Source organism: Amblyomma americanum, chromosome 2 (genome assembly GCF_052857255.1).
Source record: "Amblyomma americanum isolate KBUSLIRL-KWMA chromosome 2, ASM5285725v1, whole genome shotgun sequence".
In the NCBI taxonomy this organism is placed as follows: domain Eukaryota; kingdom Metazoa; phylum Arthropoda; class Arachnida; order Ixodida; family Ixodidae; genus Amblyomma; species Amblyomma americanum.
The window spans coordinates 13,664,776-13,689,043 of NC_135498.1; the positions used below are offsets into that span (position 1 = coordinate 13,664,776).

Below are 24,268 nucleotides of genomic sequence, written 5' to 3' on the forward strand. Positions count from 1 at the left end.
CTACGTGAGTCTTCCCACGACGAAAGCCCAGCGGCAGGCTTAGCATCGCATATATATCATTGCTTGTTGTCGCAGGCAGGCCTCGAATACGCAAAATACAGCAATGCCAGGGACTAAGTGAATGCTAGAGACCCAGTAGAACCTGCGAAGGAGGTTGCTGTTTGAGTCCTGTAATATTCAGCAGACGCGGGGTAATGGTAATGGCTTCGTCGAAGCTTTTCCTCCTTCCTAAGCGCATGGTTTAAGTAGATTTCTTCAAACTCGCTTGAAGATAACGACTTGTGCAAGGCGGAAATAGCCACAGAAAGATCGGTTAGCTGATAGTGTGGCAACAAAGAAGCACTCGAAGGCGAGCACCGCCGTGCGCTTGTTGAAAAGCCAAGCTGCATAGTTTGCTGTCACATCCGGATGAAAGAATCGAGTAGGTGTCGATCAAGCACGTTTTCTTTCAAGCACTTGGTTAGCGCTCCTTATCTTTATAAGTGCAGCCCCAACCAGACAGACCTCTGCCAAACGTTTCCTTTTGCGTGAATATGCAAAATGCATGGGCAGAGGCTAGAAAGCGTACTCCGAGCATTGATCGTAAATGGAAACCGTGTCTGCTCGGCAGCATTTCGAGATTATGAGACGCGTTGTGAATACAGCATGCCGCGCATTATGCGTACTCACGATAGACTCGGCCGCGATACGAAAGACTCGAAGCCTTAGTCAATTTAGAGAGACGTTGGAATGACGTGCTGGATTTTCATTTCTCGTGGAAACTCCCTACGAAGTACTCACAAACGTTCAGCTGCACTAGCGGGCGATTAAAGGAGCATGTGTTGAGCGTAATAAACGTTTATGCTCATTAGTCAGCGCGCTACTCGGTCTCAATTTGTCAGCTACGATTTTCAGACGCAAAGATTCCGGGCAGAAGTGGCACTAAGATACCACATGGGCTCATGGAAATTTTTTGAATTTATAGGAAGAGCAAGCCAATTCATAAGTGAGACTGTAGACTTATGTGGGTTATAACACGAGAAAATACGGGTGTCCGTAGCTCTTGCGCTGACTGTACGAATGCAGGTGCTGTACAAGCGTCAGCGAGCGTGCAATAAATTAATTTCCATGTAATGCTTTCTCCCCTCAGTCCTTCCTGTTTGCATCCGTGCATTATAAAGCTACTGTTGAAAGAATGCGAACATTCCCTCCACCATGTTCGGATCTACCCGTGGTTACTTGTCCCCACCTCCACTAAAGTTTCTGTTAGGGTGAATTCTCTATCGAAAATAATTGCTGCTTTTCTATGTGTCCGAGAGCTTTTGTTATTTTTACATAAATTTCATCCCACCGTTTCAGATTGGTTGCTTCGGTCTTCAGTCATTCGCTACTGTTCTTTGTGCAAGTTATTCGCCCGGACAATGCCATTAGGAAATAGAATAACGGTGAGGTGTTCCCACTAGGCTTTGTTCCTAATCCTTCATCGTCCAATGCTCTGAATACTTATGCATGCAAGCAGCTTATAACAACTGAGAGTTTTCTGTTGACAACAACCTCCAGTTTTTGGCGTCAGATTTCTTGGAAAACTGGATGCTTACATTTCGAGGTAAAATGCTCTCCGCTACAAAAAAAAAAAAAGGATTTGTGTATTCGTTGAGAGTATACGTGCCAGCTTAAAACTCTTTGCGGTAGCACATTCGCGGGCCGCTCATATATGCTGTGTTAGCCGCACTCTGTCACGGCCGGGTCATGCGCGTGTATGGAGTGGAGCATACACAGTTTTCTTCGGGAGGATCGACGCGTTCGGCTGCCTTCTCTCCTTCGCATGCCGCCGCGTAAACTTGCCGCTGCCAATCAGCCGCTGCCAATTAGTCGCGCCTGCAGGCCCTGTAACACGCTCTCGTAGAAACCTCCCCGACAAGAACCTGCGCGGAATTGCGCCCACCGTCCCTCCATTGTACAACTCTTGTCTGCTTACAATCGGCTGTTCACACCGGCTCTTATTCCACTGTTTTTTCAAACGTGGTGTTAGGAGACTCATTAGCACTTTAAAGAAAATCACGTTTTCAATTAAGAATGTGCAAATTAAGTAAATTGCACAAGCTTTTGCCATAGGATGATTGCCGTTGATTCGTTAAGTTCTTACATTAGGGGAAGCCTGCATTAATGTCTGAATGGCAACACCTTAAGTGATGATGGTGATGATGACGATGTTGACGATGATGACGTCAAAGGCGGCGCTTCTACTCCGCCAGGGGCCAACGACAACAATGAACTGTGCAGTTTGATTAAGTATTATTGGGAGCGCAAGCTAAAACCTCTATGTACCAGATGTTGCAGGGAAGGCTTTAAGTCATTTTCAAAAATAGTTTGTTTTTTTTGCGGGTAAAAATACGTCTCTTTCAGCGCGGTATTAACAGTGTTGGCGGACTCCAGAAAACCGGTGAATCGTCATAAGTAATGATCTGGTTAACTATTTTTTTATTAATTAACTTTTTAGCTGTTAGAGTTAAGCACCTAGTTGCAATTAGAGGTTTGTAGCCGGTCGTTAATAGTAGCGCTATCAGTTTTTATAATTTAGAAACCGCGATTACACTTGGCGCTGTGGCTCGACAAAATTTGGGTTTTTTGAATAGTTACGTGCACCGGAGGTGTTGCTTTGCCTGCATGCTTTCGAAAGCGCATGATTTTTTGCACGATGTAGCCAAATTTTGTCGAGCCACAGCACCGAGGATTACCGCGTTTTCGAAATTCTAAAAACTGATATGGCTATTACTAACGACCGGCTACAAATCTCTAATCGCAACTAGGTGCCTAACTATAATAGTTAAAAAGCTAGTTATCAGAGATTAGTTTACCAGCTCACTGTATAAGACAATTCACTAACTTTCCGGGGTCCACCAACACCGGTAATACCATGCCGCAAAATCCATATTTTTACCCCAAAAAGCCTATTTTTGAAAATAACTTCGCCTTCCCTGTACCACCTGGTATAATACGCGGCAACAAGATCCCATTTATGCATCTTCTTTGAAATTCCATCCTCTAAAGCTTGCCATCATCTTTGAAATATTCGTACACAGAGCTTTACGATGGCTGGGACGAGGTGTTGAACAATAGTACTCGCCCACTTCCCGTCCACGAACGCATGCCGCTACGGTTGCAATGGCGAAGCGGCTGGCATAGCGTCCGTAGCGCCGGCGTAACTGCCGCTCGCCTTGGTTTTGTGCTTGTGTATGCATTCGGTGTGATGCTTTCGTACAGTTTTCGCTCAACACCAGCACCTACCGACGCTCGCTAGCAGTACAATAACTGTGGCAGACCAGTACAGAATGCCAATAAATAAGTCACTGCGCAGCGTTGAAAATGTAATCAAGCGTAGAGGTATATCAATCATCTCAAGCGGTGGTCCGCCGAATGGTCAATCACAGTTCTTGTGGGCTTCGCACGGAAGCCCGGTTGAACCTCGTCTCGACGAGGAATACGCAGCCGATGGCCAATGCCAAGATGCCGTGGAAGTTGAAGATGAACTCCTGTGTCCCGAACAAGCTCTTGAAATGAACTGCAAAGAAAGAAAAAAAGACGCACACTTTTGCGCGTACCCTCATCCGACCTTGTTGAAGCGTACGCTTCCTCGCGTTGTACCGTTGTCGAATGACAGGAATAATTAAACGTTCCTCTACGCTTAATAGATTCATCATAGCGTTTTTAAAGTCTAAGATCAAGTGCTGTTCTCACTATAACTGCTTCTTCCGCACAGACAGAACGCGGAATTTCTATCAAATTGAAGTCGCAGTGGATTTCTAAGGAATCGAAGTGCTGACGTAGATGTATCACAGCTATCAAAGTAGCCTTTCCATCATTCATGCCGCTTACAAGCTGGTTGTAGGCACGCGTTGATTCACAGCCACTCATCATCGGTTGAGGCATTAGAAAAGGGAATTAGGCGAATAGGATTCAAGTCCGCCAGCATGGCCTTGTTTCACAGCAAAAGCGTGAGTCGAACTATCGGCTCCACAAGCGTGTTCCAGTGATATCGAGCCACCCGCTAATAACGGAGCAATCGGTTTCAGTAGCCGCTTACGCGTCCGGTTCACTTTTTCCTCCAAAGCATATATTTCTAGTCCAGGACAGATTGCAGCATCCTTGATTTATATTGGGGAACTTACCTTCAAGCTTGTACGCATAAACCGAGCGTTGAAGTGAAGCGCGCGCTTACCTATGAGCAACTGTCTACAGAGAACGCTGAGCGCTGTGACGAATGCGATCACTCCAAAGGCGAAGCCGCAGGGAAGAACACCCAGAGTCTCAACGAGCAACACAGGAGTGAGCGCACTGGTTTGTCCAAACACCCAGCCCTGCAAGAGGCTCTGCACCGCGAACGTGTTGACGCTGTTGTGCAGGGAGACGATGAGCATGGAAGCGCCCAGGATGAAGAAGTCCACGGCGAACGCCCTGCGCACGCTGATGTGGCCTTCGTCCGTGAACCAGCCGGAGCACAGGCAGGCGACCAAGTTCCCCAAGCAGAACATGGGGAGAACTTTCTCGTCCACCGACGTCGGAATGTCTCTCGTTCGCAGCAGGTCCGCCAGTCTGGTAAGAAATATCATGGTCGAATTGGTCATGACGCAGCTGGCCACGCAGAGTAACAAGATTCGGGGATTTCGGAGCCAACGAGCCGACAGGCGGCGACGCTTGTCCTCCATCTGCCGTAGCAGGATATCCTGAGCCAGGCGGGAGTAGCGTCGCTTCACCGGGACTCCGTCCACGTTGTCCACGAGCTCCGCGCCTGCTAAATCTCCGTTCTCAAGGGAGTTTTCGGTGCCTCGACGAGGTAAGCCGCTCTGTTCGCCGCTCTGCGGTACCTGGTCAGCCACATCGCTACCACAGACACTAGTCGCTTCTTCTCGCGAGCCATCCGGCCCGCACCCCGAGTTGAGACCCGAGCTCGTACTCGTATTCAATGAGCTGCTGCTGCTGCTACTACTACTAATCAGGGCTGCCGAAAGACTCTCATGACTGTCTTCTTCAGCGCTACGCAGTGACTTGCCCTCATCTGAGCGGGACACTTCTTGCTCTTCCAGCTTCGAGTAGACATTGTTGGGCTGGCAGTTTGCGCGCAGACATTCGATAGAAGAACTGACCCACTTTTCCAGCAGACTTTTGCGCCGTTTCGCAACGAGTCCCTCGTAGTTCCAGCTCCTGCGTTGCGTCAGCAAACTCAGATCTCCCGAAAATCTCCTTTCTTTTTCCCGGTGGCAGACTGAACTCTGAAGCGAGGGACTTCTGCCGGCGCGAAACTCGCTTCCCGAATCGCTTTCACGTCGGTGCTCGATCACGGCCACGCATATCACGAGGTTGGTCTTGCCTTGTTTGTAGTCATTACCGTTGGTCGCGAATACGGAGCATTGCGAAAAAGGCGCCACGGCTGACAAGTCATCCTCCTCTGGAATGGATGCCGGCTCCTCCATAATCACCTTGTCCTCCAGATTTGACCTCTTCCGGGTGAACTGAGGTTGTTCTTGACCCGGGCCTTCGCTCGTGTCGAAAGACATGCGACTGAGGAAGAACGCCAAGACTAGGGCGTTGAGGAGCAGCCCTGAGAGGACCAGCATTGCGCCGCGGACACCGTACTCCTGGACCAGCCTGTCGACGATCGGCGAACCGAGGTACAGCGCGACAGCTTCCCCGCTCAAACTGAAGCCATTGCCGATGGAGCGGTACTGTCTTAAGCAAGAATTCACGATGACAACCGACGCCGTCCTGGTGGCTCCGCAAGATGCACCTGCAAGACAGGAACATTGCACCTTCCTAACACACAAACCTTCTGGATAAATGGAGGGGACACTTAAGCTCCGCCTTAAAGGACATGACGCGTAGCGTTAATGAGTTAATGTCCATATATGCGTAATTGGTCATTCACGACTTCCCATTCATAGATCCCTGGGAGTCCTCATACCACTCCTGGCGCAGTGCTGCAGTGGTTAAGCAATGCGCCACTTCCCTGAGGGGGAAGTTGCTGCCATCGGTAGGGCTTGTGCGACGGCCCGAGGTTGCTCGGCAACCAATAATTTAACTCCCACCTGTCATGGTGGTCATTTTGCTCACAATCGGGTTGGCATGTTATGATGACGCCACAAGGTCACATGACCTGGCTGGCCCACCTAGGCTGGTTCTCCGGGTATTTTTCGCTCATAACCCTGACGCTGACGCTCATAACCCTGACGCTCATAACCCTGACAACGCGACTCCGGGTTTTCCGCAGAACAGGAGCCTTAACGCTGTCGCATTAAACGCTTTCGCCTAAAAGGGATAAACAAGACCGGAGGCCCTTTGCATGGCGCTAGAATCCGAGGTTAAAATCAGACCTGCGCATAAAGGGACAACTTGCAGTTCGCTAGAAAGAACACTGAGTTTTCCCTAGATTTGCAAGGTGTACCACAAGGAACTCAAAGGGGCAGGAAACATGGCGGCGCCAGTGGAAGCAACACTCATTATCTTCGTGCCAGATATTTCTTCGTTTCCTTGCTGTGTGTCGTGCAAACAAAAACGAAAGGTCGATGCAGCAGGCTCTCGCTTCTTGTCACTTCGTTTACGCGCACGGTAAAATGTAGAGTTCGTTTCAAGACTACAGGCCTGAATTTCACCCAGCGAAATGCCTAATGAGGATGGCAAGTCCTGTCGTCGGGACAGATGCCGTTGGAGGAAACGCAACCTTAGAAATGCCTCACTATTTAATTCGTTATTTAGCCAGCCTTAAGGTATCTTCATTCACGTATTTGTATCATCTTTCTTTCGCGTTATTAACATTCCGTCATTTTTCATAATCGGACAATGAAATAGATGGAATGTCACCATCGACCTACGCCCTAGAGGGGAAGGGAAGAATGTATGTGAAACCGGTTCGAAAAAGAATTCAGCCTAACACACAGCGAAAGAGTGTTCTACTTGGCTGAAAATAGCACCTCGGTGTTGCAATAACCCCTGACTGATAGTGAACATGCTACAGAGTTTTTTTTTTTTTTTACTCGGTAAGATCTTTCCGAGACCCCGCTGTCGCGGCATACAACAGAAGAGCACATCAATCCTAGCAGGAAGCGCGAAAGTCACACAGAAGGCAAGAGTAATGCTCTCTAAGAAAGCATTATGCAGCTGAAATCATTTTCAAGGGGCACCATCATCGTAGTCCTGTCACTGTCACGTGCATTGAACGTGGCGATGCACAATGCGTCATCAGTATGAAATGCTCTTAGACACCAATCACATCTAGAAAGCACAAGAGGAAATTGTCTCGACCCTGAACCCGAACTTTTCTGAGAAATTCCTAAATATTCCGTCCAAATGGTAAGTCTAGGAGACATAAAACCTGCCGAAATTTCCCACTGCCACTGACACGGTAGGGATTAGGTCCAGCGTCGGTGCGAATAGGGCATCTTTTTTTCCCTATGACTCTCACCACTCTGCCATTGCCGCCGCGTATCTCACCATGTGTTATAATTGGCATACAGCACTTCATCATCATCATCAGCAGCAGCAGCAGCAGCAGCAGCAGCCTGACTACACCCACTGCAGGGCTAAGGCCGTTCCCATGTCTCTCCAATGAACCCTGTCCTTTGCCAGCTGCGGTTACCGTATGCCCGAAAACTTCTGAATCTCATCCGCCCACCTAACTTTCTAAAGCGCCATTGTTTATCTTGCCTTCGAATTGCATGCCCTTCCCAAGCCCATTTCTTCCTCCTGATCTCGACCAGGATGTCGTTAACCCGCGTTTGTTCCCTCACCCACTCTGCCCGCTTCCGGTCTCTTAATGTTACGCCTATCATTTTTCTTTTCATGGCTCGCTGCGTTGTCCCTAACTTAAGCTGAACCCTTTTCGTTAGCCTCCACAGCACTTTCTGGGGGGGGGGGGGGGGGCTTAATTAATCGTCGTCTGCGACATGTTCCGCCCGTTCGCACTGCGCTTTCAAATGCTATGAATCTGTAGTGCTGCTGCCGTGTCCGTGCAACAGATACGGATGAGTTAACAAACAGAAAGGCTCGCCTATGACTCCAAATACAGTTTTATATAGCCACACAGACAGGTGAGAAGGCAGCCATCGTGACTCAACGCGTCAGCCTAAGACAAACACGAGAGCGTTTCGTCGCGTCGAGCACCGAAAGCAGCCAGGGACACTTAGCGCGCTGCCTGTCACAAATAAGAGGCGCAGCGGAACGTGGGAGCTCGTTCAGTTCTAGAAGCGCTGAGGATTGCTGAGCGCGCTGTTTAGCTGGAAGAAAAGCGACTGATGGCGAGGGCTCCTCACGCTGTTAAAACAGAAACGAACACCACGCGTGCTGTCCATCACAAAGAAGAGACGCGGGCGAAGGTCGAAGCACGTCCAGCAGCCACAGAACCAGACCGCTGATGACGAAGATGATTTATTGACTCTACCCTTTGTATCGGGTGGGCAACATGTTGGCGCCCCAGGCATAAAAAAAAAACACAGTAAACACTGAAGAGTACACTAAAGACAAGACAATTCTCTACACACAAACTCAGAAGTTTCTACGGCTTGCGCACTGCAGCCCACCACTCCGAGAGTCTACTTTTGGCCGCCTGCACCAAGGGGGATAGGTTGGCGACACTGGCGCCATCGCCAGGAAGGCCGTTCGGCGTGCGAAAATCGAGCGCCAGCGCGAGCGTAGCGCCATCTGGGAGCGATGTTCTGAGGTTTTACGCACCGCATCACGACGTGTTCAGTCGTCTCGGCTTCGGCGCCGCACAGCCGACACAAGTTTACGCCATCGTCTCGTCGTACCGGCGACGGTGTGCGAGCGTCTTGAGGGCGCCTGCTCTAGCCTCAAAGAGCAGCGCACTGCCGACGCTGTTGTCGTACAGACTGTCCTGGCCGATGGTCTGCCTGTGGCTCCGGTAGAAAGTCAGGGTAGCCTGCTCCTCCGTGCTCGCGCAATGCAGTACGCGTTCGGCCTCTGCAAGCCGTTCCCGCACCTCGACAGCCCACTTCCCAGCCGTGTCTGCCGCAGTGGAGTCCTTGAAGAACGCATACCTCTTCTAGATTTGGTAGACCTGGGTCGTCCAGCTCGTCCGGATGCACGTAGCGGCCAAATACTCGAACACGCGGCGCGCCCATCGCTCCGGCGCCATGAAAACGAGGCGGCCGCGGTATTCAGCTTGCTCGTCGCCTCCCGGGCTTCGAAATTGGACCACCCCAGGTCCCCTTGCACTGCCTCGTTCGCAACCTTACAATGACAGCCCAGCGCTATGCGTCCCACCTTACGCTGTCGCCGTTCCAGCCAGTTAAGCGTTGTCGCCGAAAGCCAGATTACCGAATATTCAAATGTGAGACCGCCCTTACAATGATTACTTTAGACCGTCTATAGACTGTCCATAGACTTCTGCCTATAAACTCAACAGACTGCCTATGAGCAAATGCCAGAGAACAGTCTATAGGCAATACAAATCCTGTAGGCAGTCTATAGACAATGTAGGGATTTATGCCCATACACTTTTAGTAGACTTTTATCTCTAGACAGTCTATAGATTATGAATAGAAAAAGAAATATCTATACTTCCTGGAAGGCACTAGAGTCTATAAGAAGTCAATATACTATCTATAGACCATTTTTATAAGGTCGGGGACGTGGACGAGCTTCCACAGGTCTCGCACCATTATGAATCTATTGCAGCCCCATAGACATCGTCGGCGGATTATTGGTTGAGCGCGTGTGGCTGCCTTTCGCACTGATTCTTCTTGGAGGTAGTAGATTGGTCTGTTGGAGTGGAGTCTCACCCCGAGATACTTGTACTCGATGAGCACTGTCAAACTCACTTCACCAAGCCTCAGCTCTGCTTCGTCGGCAGTGTCCTCTGAAAAGCTGACGATGGCAGTCTTCTTGGCACTTTAATTTCAGCCTAAATGACACTGTATGCTTGTTGCATATATTCAGCATCGCCTGCATTTCCGCCGGTGATTCTGCCATGAGGACCAAATCGTCTGCGAAGGTCGGCTACGGCAAACGACGAATATCATCTTACCAAAGTGCAGCTACCGCCATCTGTGAGTCATCCCAGAAAGTGGTACAACTTTTTTGCACACCATTTCATGCTTGCGCCTACTGCCGACGATGAGGTAGACAGCAGATTTTATAGCGTCGGGGAGCGCAGTTGCTACCGTCCATATAATACTCCAAAAATATTTTTTTCTCAGGTTCTGTTTGCAAGTTCTGTGTGTGTCTGCGTCAGTTTCTTTGCAACTGGCGGTCCATTAGGCGCCATATTCGGACTGCTAGCAGCAGTAGTAGGTACCCGCTTTGCAGTGAAGGTGCCGGTCGACATTTGCCTATATCGCATTTTTATCAGATTTTTATTTAGATTATGATTATCATTTTCCACTGACCAATTATCTATCGTTTCCGTCTTGTTCCCACTGCTAATCATCCTTAATAAATCTATCAATATATTTATTCCACCCACTAATCCTTTTTAATCCGTCCACTAATCGCTATTAAAATACTGCGCATCAATTATCGATTTAGATCCATTTTTGAATGTCTCCGCTGGGTAGACACTTTGATTGGATCCTTTGGGGTCACGTCACTTGCGGAATCAAACCTCCTTTGGTACTTCGTGACCTTGTGACGTCATATCTGTGTCGACCAATCAGCAAATTTCGTGACACCGGACGCCTCGGTTGCTCCTGACGTGAACTCTAATGCTATCTTAGTTGCTATCTAGAAACTATGCTGGTCACAACCAGGCGGGTATTTTGTGATGACGTCACAAGGCCACCGGGCTTTATCAATCAATCATTAATTTAACTGCCACCTACCACGGTAGACAGGTTGCTCACTAGCCGGTGGCAGGCCACAGTGGGCAGTCTGCGGTGAAATAACAAGGTCACGTGACCTGTCTTGACGAATTAGAGAATTTCGTGACATCGAAGGGCGGATTTTGGTCCTAATGTGAACTTTATGCTTTTTTTATTTTTCTTCCTCTTTCCTGGAGTGTATATGGACGCACATCAAATAAAGTTATAATCTATTCTTTTTCTGCAACTAGAGACTAATCTCTTTAGCTTGTGTTTCGTGATCTCCAAGGGCGCATTCTTGATCGAGCATTTTTCACAGAACAGCAGTAGCAATAGCCGCGCGCACTGCCAATGAACAGCCCCTGTCCCGCACATTCACTGTACTGCATAAAACGAACGCTTTGATTGCACACTTTTTAACAAAGAAGCAGGTAAGCTCGAACGCCGGGCCTACCAAAAGCAACTCCTGCTAACAGCGTCCAGTACGTCAATGTTCCAGCGACGACATAGCAGCAGGCAACGGACAAGCACGCCGCCAAGCAACCCGCCACAAGCAGCCTTCTTGGCCAGATCTTGCTCAGGAAACCAGCAACCGGACCTGCGAATTTCTTTTTATATATAATTCATATAATGATGTTAGCTGTCTCCCAACACACACACACAAGCTATAGGCACAAGTCCTGGAGACCCAACCAATCAAAATGGCCTCCGCATGACAAGTATCGTAGTTTGCGATCACCAGTTTCCAATATAGGTTGTTTGATAAAAAAGCTGTCTCTTGAAAATCCTATCAGCCGCTTAAAACTACTAGTGCCCTTTTTTCTCCCGTGCACAGATGTTATACTCAGTACCTAGAAAATAACGCGCAAATGGAAAAATCACACCTTACCCCCATCGCGTTGGCGTCGCCACTATCGCTACGATGGAATTCCAGTATTTTCTCTCCGCGGGTGAGCCCGTAGCGTCTTCCTATCTGTGAACTTTCTGACACACCTAAATATTTTATTGCCGTGATACAGATGTAACGGACACCGGAACGGTTCGATTATTCTAAGCTTACCAGGCGTCGTATCTTTGATTTGTGGCCCAATAACCGTCATCGTTAGATTTCACATGCCCCACAGAAACCACTGAAAAATAGTTTTAAGGCATGCGAAATCTTTGAGGCTCTATATGTCGTTAAACATGGAAATTCTTGTGTAAGTTCCCCATTTATAGGGCTTACCTTAGAGGAAATTGAATTTCTGAATTATCGTACGTTGATTGCTTGACGCATGCACGGTTGTTACTCGACAGTGTGTTTTGAATAAAAATTTCATCTGCTGCCCTATTATCAGATGTGGCTGTCTATTTTTTTTTTCGGCTGGTAGTAATTCTACAGAGCGTCCACCGCGCGCCGTCGTGCGCCGTGATAGAGTTTCTCGTGCATCGAAAAGAGGTGGCGCTGAAACGCACGCTGTGCCATGAAAAGACTGAAAGGGAGCTGAAGAAATATTTTGTTATTGAAATTGAAACTGGAATGTCCTCCATTCTGTGATTCTACTTCAACGATAACCACCTGCCGAAAACTAATGCCGCATTCCAATCGGCGATCTGGAGCATGTTTGCTTGCTTCGCGAACTGAAACCCGCCCATAAAGAAATTCGTTTATGCAGTCTATAGACTACCCAATGACTTGTGTTTATAAAGACTATAGACTATTGACGAACCCTAGAGAACAGTCTATAAGCAATACAAATCCTATAGAGAGTCTATAAACCATGTATAGATTTATGGCCATACACTTTTATTATACTTTTGTATATAGACAGTTTATAGACTACGGATAGACAAAAATAAGTATCTATAGGAAGGAAATATAGGGTCTACAAGAAGTCTATAGACTGTCTGTAAACCATTTTTGTAAGGGCGGGCTTCAACAGGCATTTTGGATTCAGGTCCTCTGCGTCGGTAATTGCAACGCGGGTTTGAATAGGCGTTTTGGATTCAGGTCCTACCCGCCGTGGTGACTCAGTGGTTAGGGCACTCGGCTACTGATCCGGAGTTCCCGGGTTCGAACCCGACCGCGGTGGCTCCGTTCCTATGGAGGCGAATCGCTAAGGCGTCCGTGTGCTGTGCGATGTCAGTGCACGTTAAAGATCCCTAGGTGATGGTCGAAACTATTACGGAGCCCTCAACTACGGCACCTCTTTCTTCCTTTCCCCTTCTTTCATTCCCTCCTTTGTCCCTTCCCTTACGGCGCGGTTCACGTGTCCGCCGACATGTGAGACCGATACTGCTCCATTTCCTTTCCCCAAAAACCAATTTGCATTTTTCATTCAGGTCCTCTGTTTCAGTAGTCGACCAGGAGCAACTTCCTCTTCCTTGCTCCACGCTGACAGCAATGCGTCTTCTGTTCCATTAATAATAATAATAATTGGTTATGGGGGAAAGGAAATGGCGCAGTATCTGTCTCATATATCGTTGGACAACCGAACCGCGCCGTAAGGGAAGGGATAAAGTAGGGAGCGAAAGAAGAAAGGAAGAAAGAGGTGCCGTAGCGGAGGGCTCCGGAATAATTTCGACCACTTGGGGATCTTTAACGTGCACTGACATCGCACGGCACACGGGCCCCTTAGCGTTTTGCCTCCATAAAAACGCCGCCGCCGCGGTCGGGTTCGAACCCGGGAACTCCGGATCAGTAGCCGAGCGCCCTAACCACTGAGCCACCACGGCGGGTTTGTTCCAATCGTTGTTTCGAATTTGCCGATACCGCGGCCACTGGCCAATTCTATACGGGCGCGTGTCTATACATTGATTATTATCGATGATGGCGTCGGCCATCGAGCTGTTCGCAAAGATCATTAAAAGGCGAAGATATAAATTCTTATGATGTATTCCATTCGGCGTTCTGGAAGAATTCTCCGAATCCCCGAAGGAACAAACCGCGCCGCGGTATCGGCTAATTCCAATCGTTGTTTCGAATTTGCCGATACTGCGGCGTAGTTTATGCTCCTTCGGGTATTCGGAGCATTCCTCCAGAACACCGCATGGAATACATCATAAGATGTTGATATATCGTCGCCTTTTAATGATCTTCGCCAACAGCTCGATGGCCGATGCCATCGTCGATAATAATCAATGTATAGACACGCGCCAGTATAGAATTCGCCAGTGGCCGTCGCGTTGGCTCAGTGGTTATGGCGCTCGGCTGCTGACCCGAAAGACACGGCTTCGATCCTGGCCGCGGCGATCAATTTCGATTGAGGTAAAATTGTAGAGGCCCGTGTACTGTGCGATGTCAGTGCGCGTTAAAGAAGCCCAGGTGGCCGAAATTTCCGGTGCCCTTCACAACGGCGTCCCTCGTAGCCTGAGTCGCTTTTGGACGTTACACCCCGATAAACCATGAACCAGGATTGGCGACTGCTGAGGCATGGGGCTCCCAAAACGGGTTGCCACAGTTCTATAGTTGCGTGCTCTTAAGAGTCGTAAAATGATGTTTGAGAAGACAGCTGTGGTACAAGCTGGCAAACAGCGAGAAGTTTGGCACATTTTACAAATGGCAGGAGTACAGACGACTTCGACTATGAAGCCGCCTTCGTACGTCCGGGGCTTGCTGACATTCTCTCACTTATCATTAAAACTTTAGCGCACCGCTACGAGAGAACCTTGCATGCTTAGTATAGAGTGAGCAGACAGCGAAAAGCTTTCGATGTGGACACTCCACAACCGTTACCTACGAAAGCGCTGGCGACGTTGGCGACGTACAGGGGCCACGAGGCGTCCCTGCTTGACACCTGGAGCGACTCGGCGAGCCCGTGAATCAGCGCGGGCTCGGCGTGAAGCAAGCAGCCCTCACAGAACAGGATCACTGCCACGGCCGCGCAGGCGAACCAGCCGCAGCAGGACTTGGCCGCCGACATAGGTCACCCACACGGCAGCATGCCACCTGCTTGAATCCACAGTCGCACCTTAGTTAGTCCCACTCCAGCAGTAATTCTGCCCCGAGGGAAGAGGGGGACGCGGCTGATCGTGTAAGGAAAGCGATATTTCAGTTCTGCTTAGATGGGACTTCTAATACGGCGCACTGATAAGCGATGGTCTCTTGGGGTAACAGAGCGTGCTCCAAGGAAAGTGAAGCATAGCCGGCCGGGGGCGGCCGAAAGTCAGATAGAAAGATATGAGGAAGTTTGTAGGAATATTGTGTTGCGTTCCTGGAGCAAGACAAGAATGCATGGAGATGATAGATCGAGGCGTGCTCCCCGCGGTGGACGTAATGTGGCTGATTATTACGATTAGGTCACTAGCTTCAACATCCAAACTGTGGCACATGTCACACTTCCGGCAATAAGCTTGTGATGCTGGCTTTGATGCTCCCGGCATCAGCGTCACAAGTGCCTGTCCTGTGGGTTCCTTGATTACATTCTTCACGAGGGCCCGCAATACGCACGTATCGATTCCAAACACTTTTACAGCCTTGTAAGAACCAGAATCGACTCAAGACCTGCTGGTCTTGAAAGGGCACCAGCAAATGAGTACTGACAGAGTCATGATTTTCGCTGCCTGTGTGCAATTTAAAGCTCGGGGGAGAAAGCACGCTGGCATCGCTGACAAAAGAGACTTTTAGCATAGCGGAGACGTACTAACGTAGATGTATGCCAGTTAACCGGACGGCGGCTGTGCACGCGCAGAGGTATAGGCGGCGGACCCATTGCGCGTGCGCAGCCGGCATCCGGTCGGCTGGCATACGTCAACGCTAGTGCGTCTGCGCTATGCTAAAAGCCTTTGAAAGTTGCGAGGACGTGCCATCGGCCTCTTCTGAAGCCACAATACGGTCTCGAGAAAAGGGAGCGCTGAGCACATTTAACTGAAGCGCGAAAACTTGTGTCTACTTAGACGTGGGCGAGGCTCCTGGCCTCATTCTAGTAGAAATAGCCGAATAAAAATAAAGGACCGTCCCGGTCGCGGCTGTTCGAATCCCCATTCTGCAAAGGGGGCCAATAACATTGACAAAAATTGAAAACGAAAAAAACAGACGCCCGTGGTATTCGTTGCACGTTTTATTTTGTGTCCTTGTTTTTTGTAAAACTTAGCACCATGCGTCACACAGTAACCGACGAACACAGTCAGCGGTTTAATTCGCTTTGACCAATCGGAAAGGTTAGTGATGCCTTCAACTTTCCCGCAACAGTGCGCTTTAGAAACACATTAATTCATAAAAAAAAACAGGTGCAGCATTAAAGCATGCACATTCTCGACAAGAGATGATTTTAAAAACTGGCTAGCTTACGCTATGGCTTGGATAAAACATTTTGCAAAAGCCGTCGTATCCATACATTTCCTTCCCCTATTTCTTCATCCTTCGCTACTTCATTCCATTTCTCTCTCCCCGACGGCGTCCCTCCATTTTCTCGCTTTCTCTTCTTCGTCTTCCTCCTCTTCTAGTTTCTATTCTTCGTCCTTCTCTCACTCTTGGCTTGGCTCTTGATTTTCCCTGCCTTTGTCTGGTGCCCAAGTAAAACGGCTATAAATACGATAGGCGTTACGTTGTACACTTTATCTTCGCCAAAAGTCCGGGTTCGAACCCGACCGCGGCGGCTGCGTTTCGATATAGGCGGAACGCTAAGGCGCCCGTGTGCTGTGCGATGTCAGAGCACGTTAAAGATCCCCAGGTGGTCGAAATTATTCCGGAGCCCTCCACTGCGGCACCTCTTTCTTCCTTCCTTCTTTCACTCCCTCATTTGTCCCTTCCTTTACGGCGCGGTTCAAGTGTCCGCCGAGATGTGAGACAATTTCTGTGCCGCTTCATTCCCTCAAAACAACCAATTCTCAAATTTTCACGTTGTATGTAATAATAATAATAATAATAATTGGTTTTTGGTGGAAAGGAAATGGTGCAGTATATGTCTCATATATCGTTGGACACCTGAACCGCGCCGTGAGGGAAGGGATAAAGGAGGGAGTGAAAGAAGAGAGGAACAAATAGGCCCGTAGTGGAGGGCTCCGGAATAATTTCGACCACCAGGGGATCTTTAACGTGCACTGGCATCGCACAGCACACGGGCGCCTTAGCGACGTTGTATGTAAGCCGTATCTTTATCTAGCCAGAAAATTTTTCCTTTTCATTTTCCCCTCGACGACAGCCTTCTCCAATTCCTCTCCCTATTTTTGTCACTGTTTTCTCTCCCTCTTGCGTTGCCTTGACTTGCCTTGGCTTGCCTTGGCACCCAAGCAGACCGACACAATACCAAGCCAAGCCGAAGAAGAACAGCTACAACTACAACTGCGAGTGGCTTCAGTTACACGATTACTCAGGGTGGGCTCCCATAAATGGCTCTCGCCATGAAAAGAAACACAGTCCATATAAGGCCTGCAGCAAGATGCAGAAGAAAAAAACAAAGACAATAAAACTGGACAGGACTACTTTTCAAAATTCGAGGTTTTATTCCCTTTTTGTGAAAGGAGCATTCGGGGCTAAAAGCTGTACACACAGGTTCGACACCAGACAGGAAAATCTGGTAGTGCAGACTCAGTTAGGAAACTAAAAAGGTGCATACACACACTCGCGTATTTTACATATACATAAATACACACACACAAAAATACAAAAATATGCGCAATAAAAATATATTACGACGCTCATCTGAGCGCCGATTTGGAGTCACAAAATAACCTCATTTCTACATTTAACAAGTAGCCGAGGTTCATTTCTTTAATATATTATTTATTCAACAACACAGGCACGGCGTAAAGTAACAATTTGGTGTAACAGACGCACGTTGTTTTGGGACTTTCTACTTTGTGAAGCGCAAACGACTGTCCACTTTGTGACGCTTACGCTAGACGTTAGAGTCCCCCTGCAGATCTGCGAGAGATACTGTGATATCTATATTTGTTAAATGTGGCTTACGCCAAAAAACAGTTTCTATGCGTGCAGCCAGAATACAGAGCGAATATAATATTTAGCGCACAGCTCCCAGGTAAGCAAACAATATGGCACATATTAGACATGTAGAGTGACTTTCTTTGGCAGCAAGCGCCAAGCTTTGGCGAATTTTAAAACCCTGTTGTGAGCCATACAGATGCGCCGTGCTGAAAATAGGTACACATAAGCGATTTACAAAAGTCTTCATCTTGACAAACAAAATTCGTTTCTCTCGCAGCAACATAAACATCATTTTGGACTGATGACAATCAGCAGGCCTATTCCGCGTCGGATTTTCAGCAGAATAAGCCTCCGAGGACTTTTCACGAAATGTATAAGTACTTACTGGAAAAACGCTAAAGCGCCCGTTTGCTGTGCGATGTCAGTGCACGTTAAAGATCCCCAGGTGGTCAAAATTATTCCGGAGCCCTCCACTACGGCACCCCTTTCTTCCTTTCTTTCACTCCCTCCCTTATCCCTTCCCTTACGGCGCGGTTCAGGTGTCCAACGATATATGAGACAGATACTGCGCCATTTCCTTTCCCTAAAAACCAATTATTATTACTGTCTCCGTGCCTAAGGATAAGCTTGGTTCCCGTGATTAATTTTCTTTTAGTCTATACGGAATGGCTTTCTTCCTTTTCATTATTTATTCTAGAGAATTCATGTTTTCTCAAACATATGAAGTCCCTAATTGTCTATTCCCTTTTTTCTCTATCTCACCTGCAGTTGTGCCTAAAGTGAAATCGGTTGTATCAATAACATACGCTATTACGTATTTCCAGCTAAATAGTGTGTCATTAAATATATAGCAGAAACAGCAGCGCATCGAGATTACTGTCCTGTGTAAGCGCGGGACAAACAGGTATAGGACAGGGAACATTTTGCTGTTGACATCTACAATCCGTGTCCGGTGCGTAAGATAAGATTAAAACCAAGCACGAATCAAAAGTCCATCTTTATCTATATTAGTTCTCCGTATTTTACAAATTTGTATACCATAATTTCTTTCTCAGCCACGAGAGCTTTTCAGTACACGGTTCTTACCTACGGCTTGCTAGAAATCAAGGCGTAGGCTATATTCGTTGCAAAGCTAAGAGGTTTGATGTGAACTTATTTTTATTAGTTTGCTCAAAACAGTAAATGCTAAAACTTGGCTATAGTCGTTTGACGGGTTTCTGTCAGCATGTTATTGAGTTTATTCAGGCTACCGGCGTGACCTGAAGATACATGCCATAAATTGTTATAAACGTATGTGATAACGGGGAACATTATATCAAGCGTGTATTTGCAGGCTTAGCACATGCTAATCAAACCTTCCCTTAAGATGGGACCATCAGAGGTGCGTCCGGCATCCGTTTAGCTGCACATATTTATCAAAATAACTGAATATCACATATTTAAAGCATAAACAGATGTCACAATGAAGCAACAAGCGGATTAAGTACTTTTGATATTCTTCCTGGTTCTGCTGTAGTAGCTGTTTCTCTTAGCTCCGTCCCTCGCACAAAACCTACATTGGACTGTGCATGAGTGCGTATACCGTTATCGCATCCTTATCGACGCAGAAATCCTGTGAATCAGCACACGCCAGGGTTGTTTAAAGCCACAGATTTCGGTGATATGCTTATCCATAATGAATGTCAGGTTCCATCATCAAAACCACCACTCTCATTCCCTACTGTCAGAAGTAGCGCAGTGTAGCTCTGGTCGTATAGTAAGGCAAACATGTTAAAGACATAATGTAAGCAGGCAACGAGCCCAGTTCGCCGCACTTGTGCACGCCTACTGAATGTGCCGCCTGCCCCTTCGCCACTACACCCTCGCTGCAATACGCGTGTAATGACGATAATGATGATGATGATTATGACGATGATGATGACGTCGCGACCGTGCCCTTCGCAACGTGTGGGCACCAGATAGAACGGTGTACGGCTATAACGCGCCAGCATGCGTCCACCATTTGCATGTTCCCTTTCAGCGCTGAGGAACCTGAGCTGGTGTTCATCAGCGAAGTGCGGAAAGAATTTAAAATAATACTGCGCAAAATTTTCTTTTCAACCTTGTTCAGACATCAGGAAAAAAAAAAGACTCATCGAGCAAAGCACAGTGAAGTATACCTTACGGTTCAATCGCTGCAAAACCCTCACTACTGAGAGAAATGTAAAGCTTTCCAAAAAACGGAAGAAAGCTCATTTCGCGAGCGAGGAGCAACTCTTATATCGTGTCAACAGTAGACTGGAGTTGTTGCTGCGCGATTCTTGGATCCGATCCAAACTTCCTCGCGTAAACGTGGTGCACATATATATTGTCGCGCAAAGTGGCGCAGAAAGTTCCAATGGCAGCTGCGGCATAACCTGATTACACAAGTTCTTGCTTTCTACGTTGGCTTCTGCAAATCTGCTGCTTTCTTTCCATCATCTGTTTCAGATAAAATATGGCTGCAGCAAGAGCATTTCTCACTTCATTCAGGCCTTCCACCGCGCACATAAAATCCGAGCTAACAACGAGAATCGCTAACGGCGTACAATAAAGAGTACGCTAAAACAGCAAAGCAATCAGCAGATATTAAGCCCGTACCAGAACCATGAGGCAGGCAAACACATCTCAAACCAACAAACGCGAGGAGCGACTGCATAAGAGAAGATGAAATCCCCTTAAGGTAGAGGCACTTGAGAACTAACGTCGTAATTTATCACATAATCAAACACGTCCTAAGAGTTGATTTTTGGGACTTTTGGGCCATGAGACTGGAATCTGCCATGTGCTCGAGACTGCCTCAGGCACGTCAGTTCTACACATATGAAAGTTACTTTTTGTTTGGGCAACGCGCCCGTGCAAACAGAATGCTTTAAAACTGTCAGTCCGTGCACTAGAACAGAGAGATCGCATTACGCCAGAAGAAGTTGGTGCGTCGGTTACCCACCGTCAAGTCACGCAGTTCACAGGTCCCGAGCCGCTGTCGTAACCGCACCAAGGACAGCCGCGAAAACTAACGCCCGGTGGGCCGAGGGTTGCTCGCCAACGCGGGCTCGTAAAACGGGCCCCGCGTCACACTATCTGAGATAAACGGCGAACCGAAATCGTAAACGGGCGTCTCTCGAGTCGGGAGCGAGGCAAAGATTCATTACGCGCATTCTGGAGAAATTGTCGCCGTCCTCTGCGCAGCCCGTCATTACCTGTAAAAAACTGGTGAATTAGGAGAGTCGGTGTTCATTGGCACTGTGTCATTCTTCTGTCCAATCTCGCCGGAGTGCTGCGTAGTTTAAATGAATTCCAACCAGCCCAGTTCGCCTGCCACGTAGAGGCGACGAGGCTAAATTAGATGGTCGCCGTGCAGAACGGAGGTAAAAAGCAAGTCGTCATAAATTATCGCCAGTAGAATCCTACAGCGAACGTCCCAAAAGGCTGTCATGCAATACAGGCTTACAAATAAGTGCGAATCATCGCTGAAAATGCAACGTCGACACATCGTAGGCGCGCACTGCTTGTGCCGCTGTTTCCAGCAAAACTCACCTAAACGCAAAAAAAAATTGTTAAATGAAGCGAGCGGGTTCGCGTTCCATGCAGCTTCGGGAAGGCTGTGCACATGCCAGGCTCGAGTTGCTTACGTACTGCACGTAACAGTGCTATCCCTCGTCACCATTGGTTCACGAAGATGAACTCAGCCGGCACACTGCAGTGTTAACTGCTTCATCTTTCAACCACTAAAACAGTACCCGCCGCGGTGGCTCAGTGGTTAGGGCGCTCGACTACTGATCCGGAGTTCCCGGGTTCGAACCCGACCGCGGCGGCTGCGTTTTTATGGAGGAAAAACGCTAAGGCGCCCGTGTGCTGTGCGATGTCAGTGCACGTTAAAGATCCCCAGGTGGTCGAAATTATTCCGGAGCCCTCCACTACGGCACCTCTTCTTCCTTTCTTCTTTCACTCCCTCCTTTATCCCTTCCCTTACGGCGCGGTTCAGGTGTCCAACGATATATGAGACAGATACTGCGCCATTTCCTTTCCCCAAAAAACCAATTATTAACCACTAAAACACCACCGGTCCACCGCATTCTCACCGCACCAGGTATATGCATATAGGAAGAGCGCAACGAAATGTTTGCGGCAGTCTGGCAGTCCACAAAGCGTCTTCGCTAAATGCGGTTATACCAAGAACGAGTATGGCAAATGAGGCGCGAAGAGTGTGCACACAATGAGCTGCAGCGACGGTTCACGGTTTGTCGAGGCCTTTTTGCATCCCGGTTTTGGGCGCCGTTCTTCAGCAGCCCTCGCGAAGTGACTTGCACTTGAGCGATCCCCGGTACAAGCTGTGCGCCACGTAGGCAACGAACAGGACTGCGTAGGCGACGCCATGGGTGATGTAGAGGCCGTCGTAGCTGCCCAAGGTGTCGCGGAATAATGCTGAAAAAAGAAAAAAGAAAGGGAACGAAGCTGCATATGCGATACAACTGCGGCACGAGATAACCGCGTGGCAGAGGAAAGGTCTTTTGAAATGCCATAGGAAGCATGCATGCCGTAATTACAGAGGATCTGGGAAAGATGTACGCACGGGGATGCCAGGAGCGTTCTCTCACCTTTCTGTGTCCGGGTACGTGGGTAAGAAACAGAATGTGTCTTTGCGCGCGCGCGTGCGTGTGTGTGTGGGGGGGCTCTCTCTCCTGGCGTCTCTCGGACTTCTTATGCATCATAACACAGGCGTAGTTGGTGTGTTTTATGACGTAGAAGAAGATAATCTGACTTCGGCGACGATATCAAGAGCAGCGACGCCATTTTACAATTAGGTAATGGGAGAAAGCCAACTCAACAAGCTTGCAAGTGCTTACTTTTAACGTTCGATATTTCGAACCACGTTGCTGATTTCACCGAAAATTTAAAAACAGGGCCCACCTTCCCTGTCAACAGCCATAAATTTCCCAGTATAACCTTGTCCTCTAAAATGGTATATAACAAGTTTATTAGATAATTTATGTTAGTTAATGGTCTTAGTTGTAATCCATGTAAGGTGCATAATGTCTGCGCAAAGAAAGAAATTCAATTGTAAGTGGCACCAGTGCTGACGTTTTATGTGCCTTCTGCGTCCTTGTACACTTTATCGCTCTATTCAAAATACATCGCTATAAACCAAATAGCCCAGGCAAGAGTACTACTATTGGTCTTGTTCGACCGAAACAACAGACTTCACAGCCGCACCTAGGGATGCCTTTACGCATGGTGTAGATGTCGACCGCCTCGTTTCTCGTTGCTCTGGGTACCTCACCATCCACTGCCGTAAATTCGTTGTCATGTTTGGCGTCATGTTCGGAGTAAGGTTCGCCGGATGATGTTTGCCTCAATTTGCCAAGAATGGCAGCTGAAAGCTTTTCATGCTTAAGAAGAGGTACTCACTAATGAGACCCGGCCTCGCCAGTGTCGCGAAGCCCATGAGGAACGTGGTGAAGCCCACAGCGATGGGCAGGTTCTCCAAGCCGGCCACGGACGCCAGCATCACCGAAAAGAGGACTGCGCAGCTGCCCACGCACCAGCCTGCCATGATGGAAGCGGCGAGTAGCGCCATGTAGCCCGACAGGTGGGGCAGCACCAGCAGGAGAGCGGCCAGCATGACGCAGCTCAGGGCCATGATGCCCGCGCGGCTCAGGACACGCTTGTCCGAGAGCCACCCCGAGAAGAGCCTGCCCAACACGTCTCCCACGGAGTAGGCCGACAGCAGGAAGGCGGCCGCAAGGGACGAGGCGCCGTCGTCCCGGGCCACATCCACCAGCGTGAGGAGGAGGCAGAAGTTGGCGTAGCTGGAGCAGACCCAGTGGGCTGCCAGCAGGTAGTAGAAGGGCTTCCTCAGGAACGACGTCCACGTGGCCCGCGACGACAGGGTGAAGGTGCGCGGCAGCGTCAGCACCGTGGGCTGGTACACGGGACTCTGGTTGCGCCGCTGCATCTCGTAGATGACCACCTCTTCCTCGGGAGGCTCGCTGCGCTCTTCTGCCTGCTGGTAGGCCACGAAGGCCAGGTCGGCGGCCGAAGCGTCCATGGCCACGGAGTTGACCTGCAGTGGAACGGGACACTGTTGCTGCACAACGACAACTAGTTGAGCTTTGCGGCAGTGGCTGTACGAAGGACTTTCTCATAAGGAAGGGCGTCGTCGGCATGAAGCGTAGTAGCACGAAACTCTAGTGTTCTCTGATGGGACCAGCTGAACGCATGAACATGCACAGAGACACGAAAATGGGACGACAAAATACTGCTTTCGTGTCGTGCCTTGTGCCGTGCCATTTCGATGTTTATGTGTGTACGTTTATGAGATCAGCTGATCCCGCGAACCCCTGTTACATAGACGTTTTCAAGACGCCATTTTAATTGGCGCCAACTACCTCAGTTGGTGCCAGCATCCAGTTTTCTTCTGCGGTGGCATTAGAATGTTACTCAACTGAGTTGGAACAAAGGGCCAAGTGGACTCAAGTGCAGGCATTCTCAAGAACGCCACATGTGTGTCCCGTGACATGGGAATATCTGGCTCATGCGTGCCCCTGCCTAGAAATGATATGGGGGGACAAGGGAGCAAGAAGCCTGATGATGATGA

At 48.7% G+C, this 24,268-nt stretch overlaps 2 protein-coding genes across 6 annotated transcripts in view; both read right to left on the reverse strand.

The window, feature by feature from the left end:
• Positions 1 to 3,339: 3,339 nt before the first annotated feature.
• Positions 3,340 to 14,712, reverse strand: LOC144120606 (uncharacterized). 2 transcript variants are annotated; one of them, XM_077653181.1, is made up of 4 exons: positions 14,507 to 14,712; positions 11,242 to 11,395; positions 4,199 to 5,764; positions 3,340 to 3,541 (listed from the first exon to the last, which is right to left on the reverse strand). In XM_077653181.1, the coding sequence occupies exons 1-4, from the start codon at positions 14,687 to 14,689 to the stop codon at positions 3,405 to 3,407; spliced, it is 2,040 nt and encodes a 679-aa protein (XP_077509307.1). In that variant the 5' UTR covers positions 14,690 to 14,712; the 3' UTR covers positions 3,340 to 3,404. The 2 variants fall into 2 exon arrangements, with proteins under 2 accessions (XP_077509307.1, XP_077509308.1); XM_077653182.1 differs by having other exon boundaries at positions 11,242 to 11,385; positions 14,503 to 14,712.
• A 2,482-nt stretch (positions 14,713 to 17,194) lies between these two features.
• Positions 17,195 to 24,268, reverse strand: part of LOC144120607 (monocarboxylate transporter 12-like) — a 39,976-nt gene continuing 32,902 nt past the window's right edge. For 3 of the 4 annotated variants that reach the window (XM_077653185.1, XM_077653186.1, XM_077653183.1), the window contains exons 5-8: positions 23,080 to 23,734; positions 21,723 to 22,095; positions 18,257 to 21,398; positions 17,195 to 18,036 (exon numbers count right to left, since the gene is read on the reverse strand). In XM_077653185.1, coding sequence (XP_077509311.1) covers positions 21,953 to 22,095; positions 23,080 to 23,734 — 798 coding nt within the window. In that variant the 3' untranslated portion in view covers positions 17,195 to 18,036; positions 18,257 to 21,398; positions 21,723 to 21,952. Of the gene's footprint in view, positions 21,399 to 21,722; positions 22,096 to 23,079; positions 23,735 to 24,268 lie in introns of all 4 variants that reach the window. The other variant, XM_077653184.1, reaches the window with a different exon arrangement.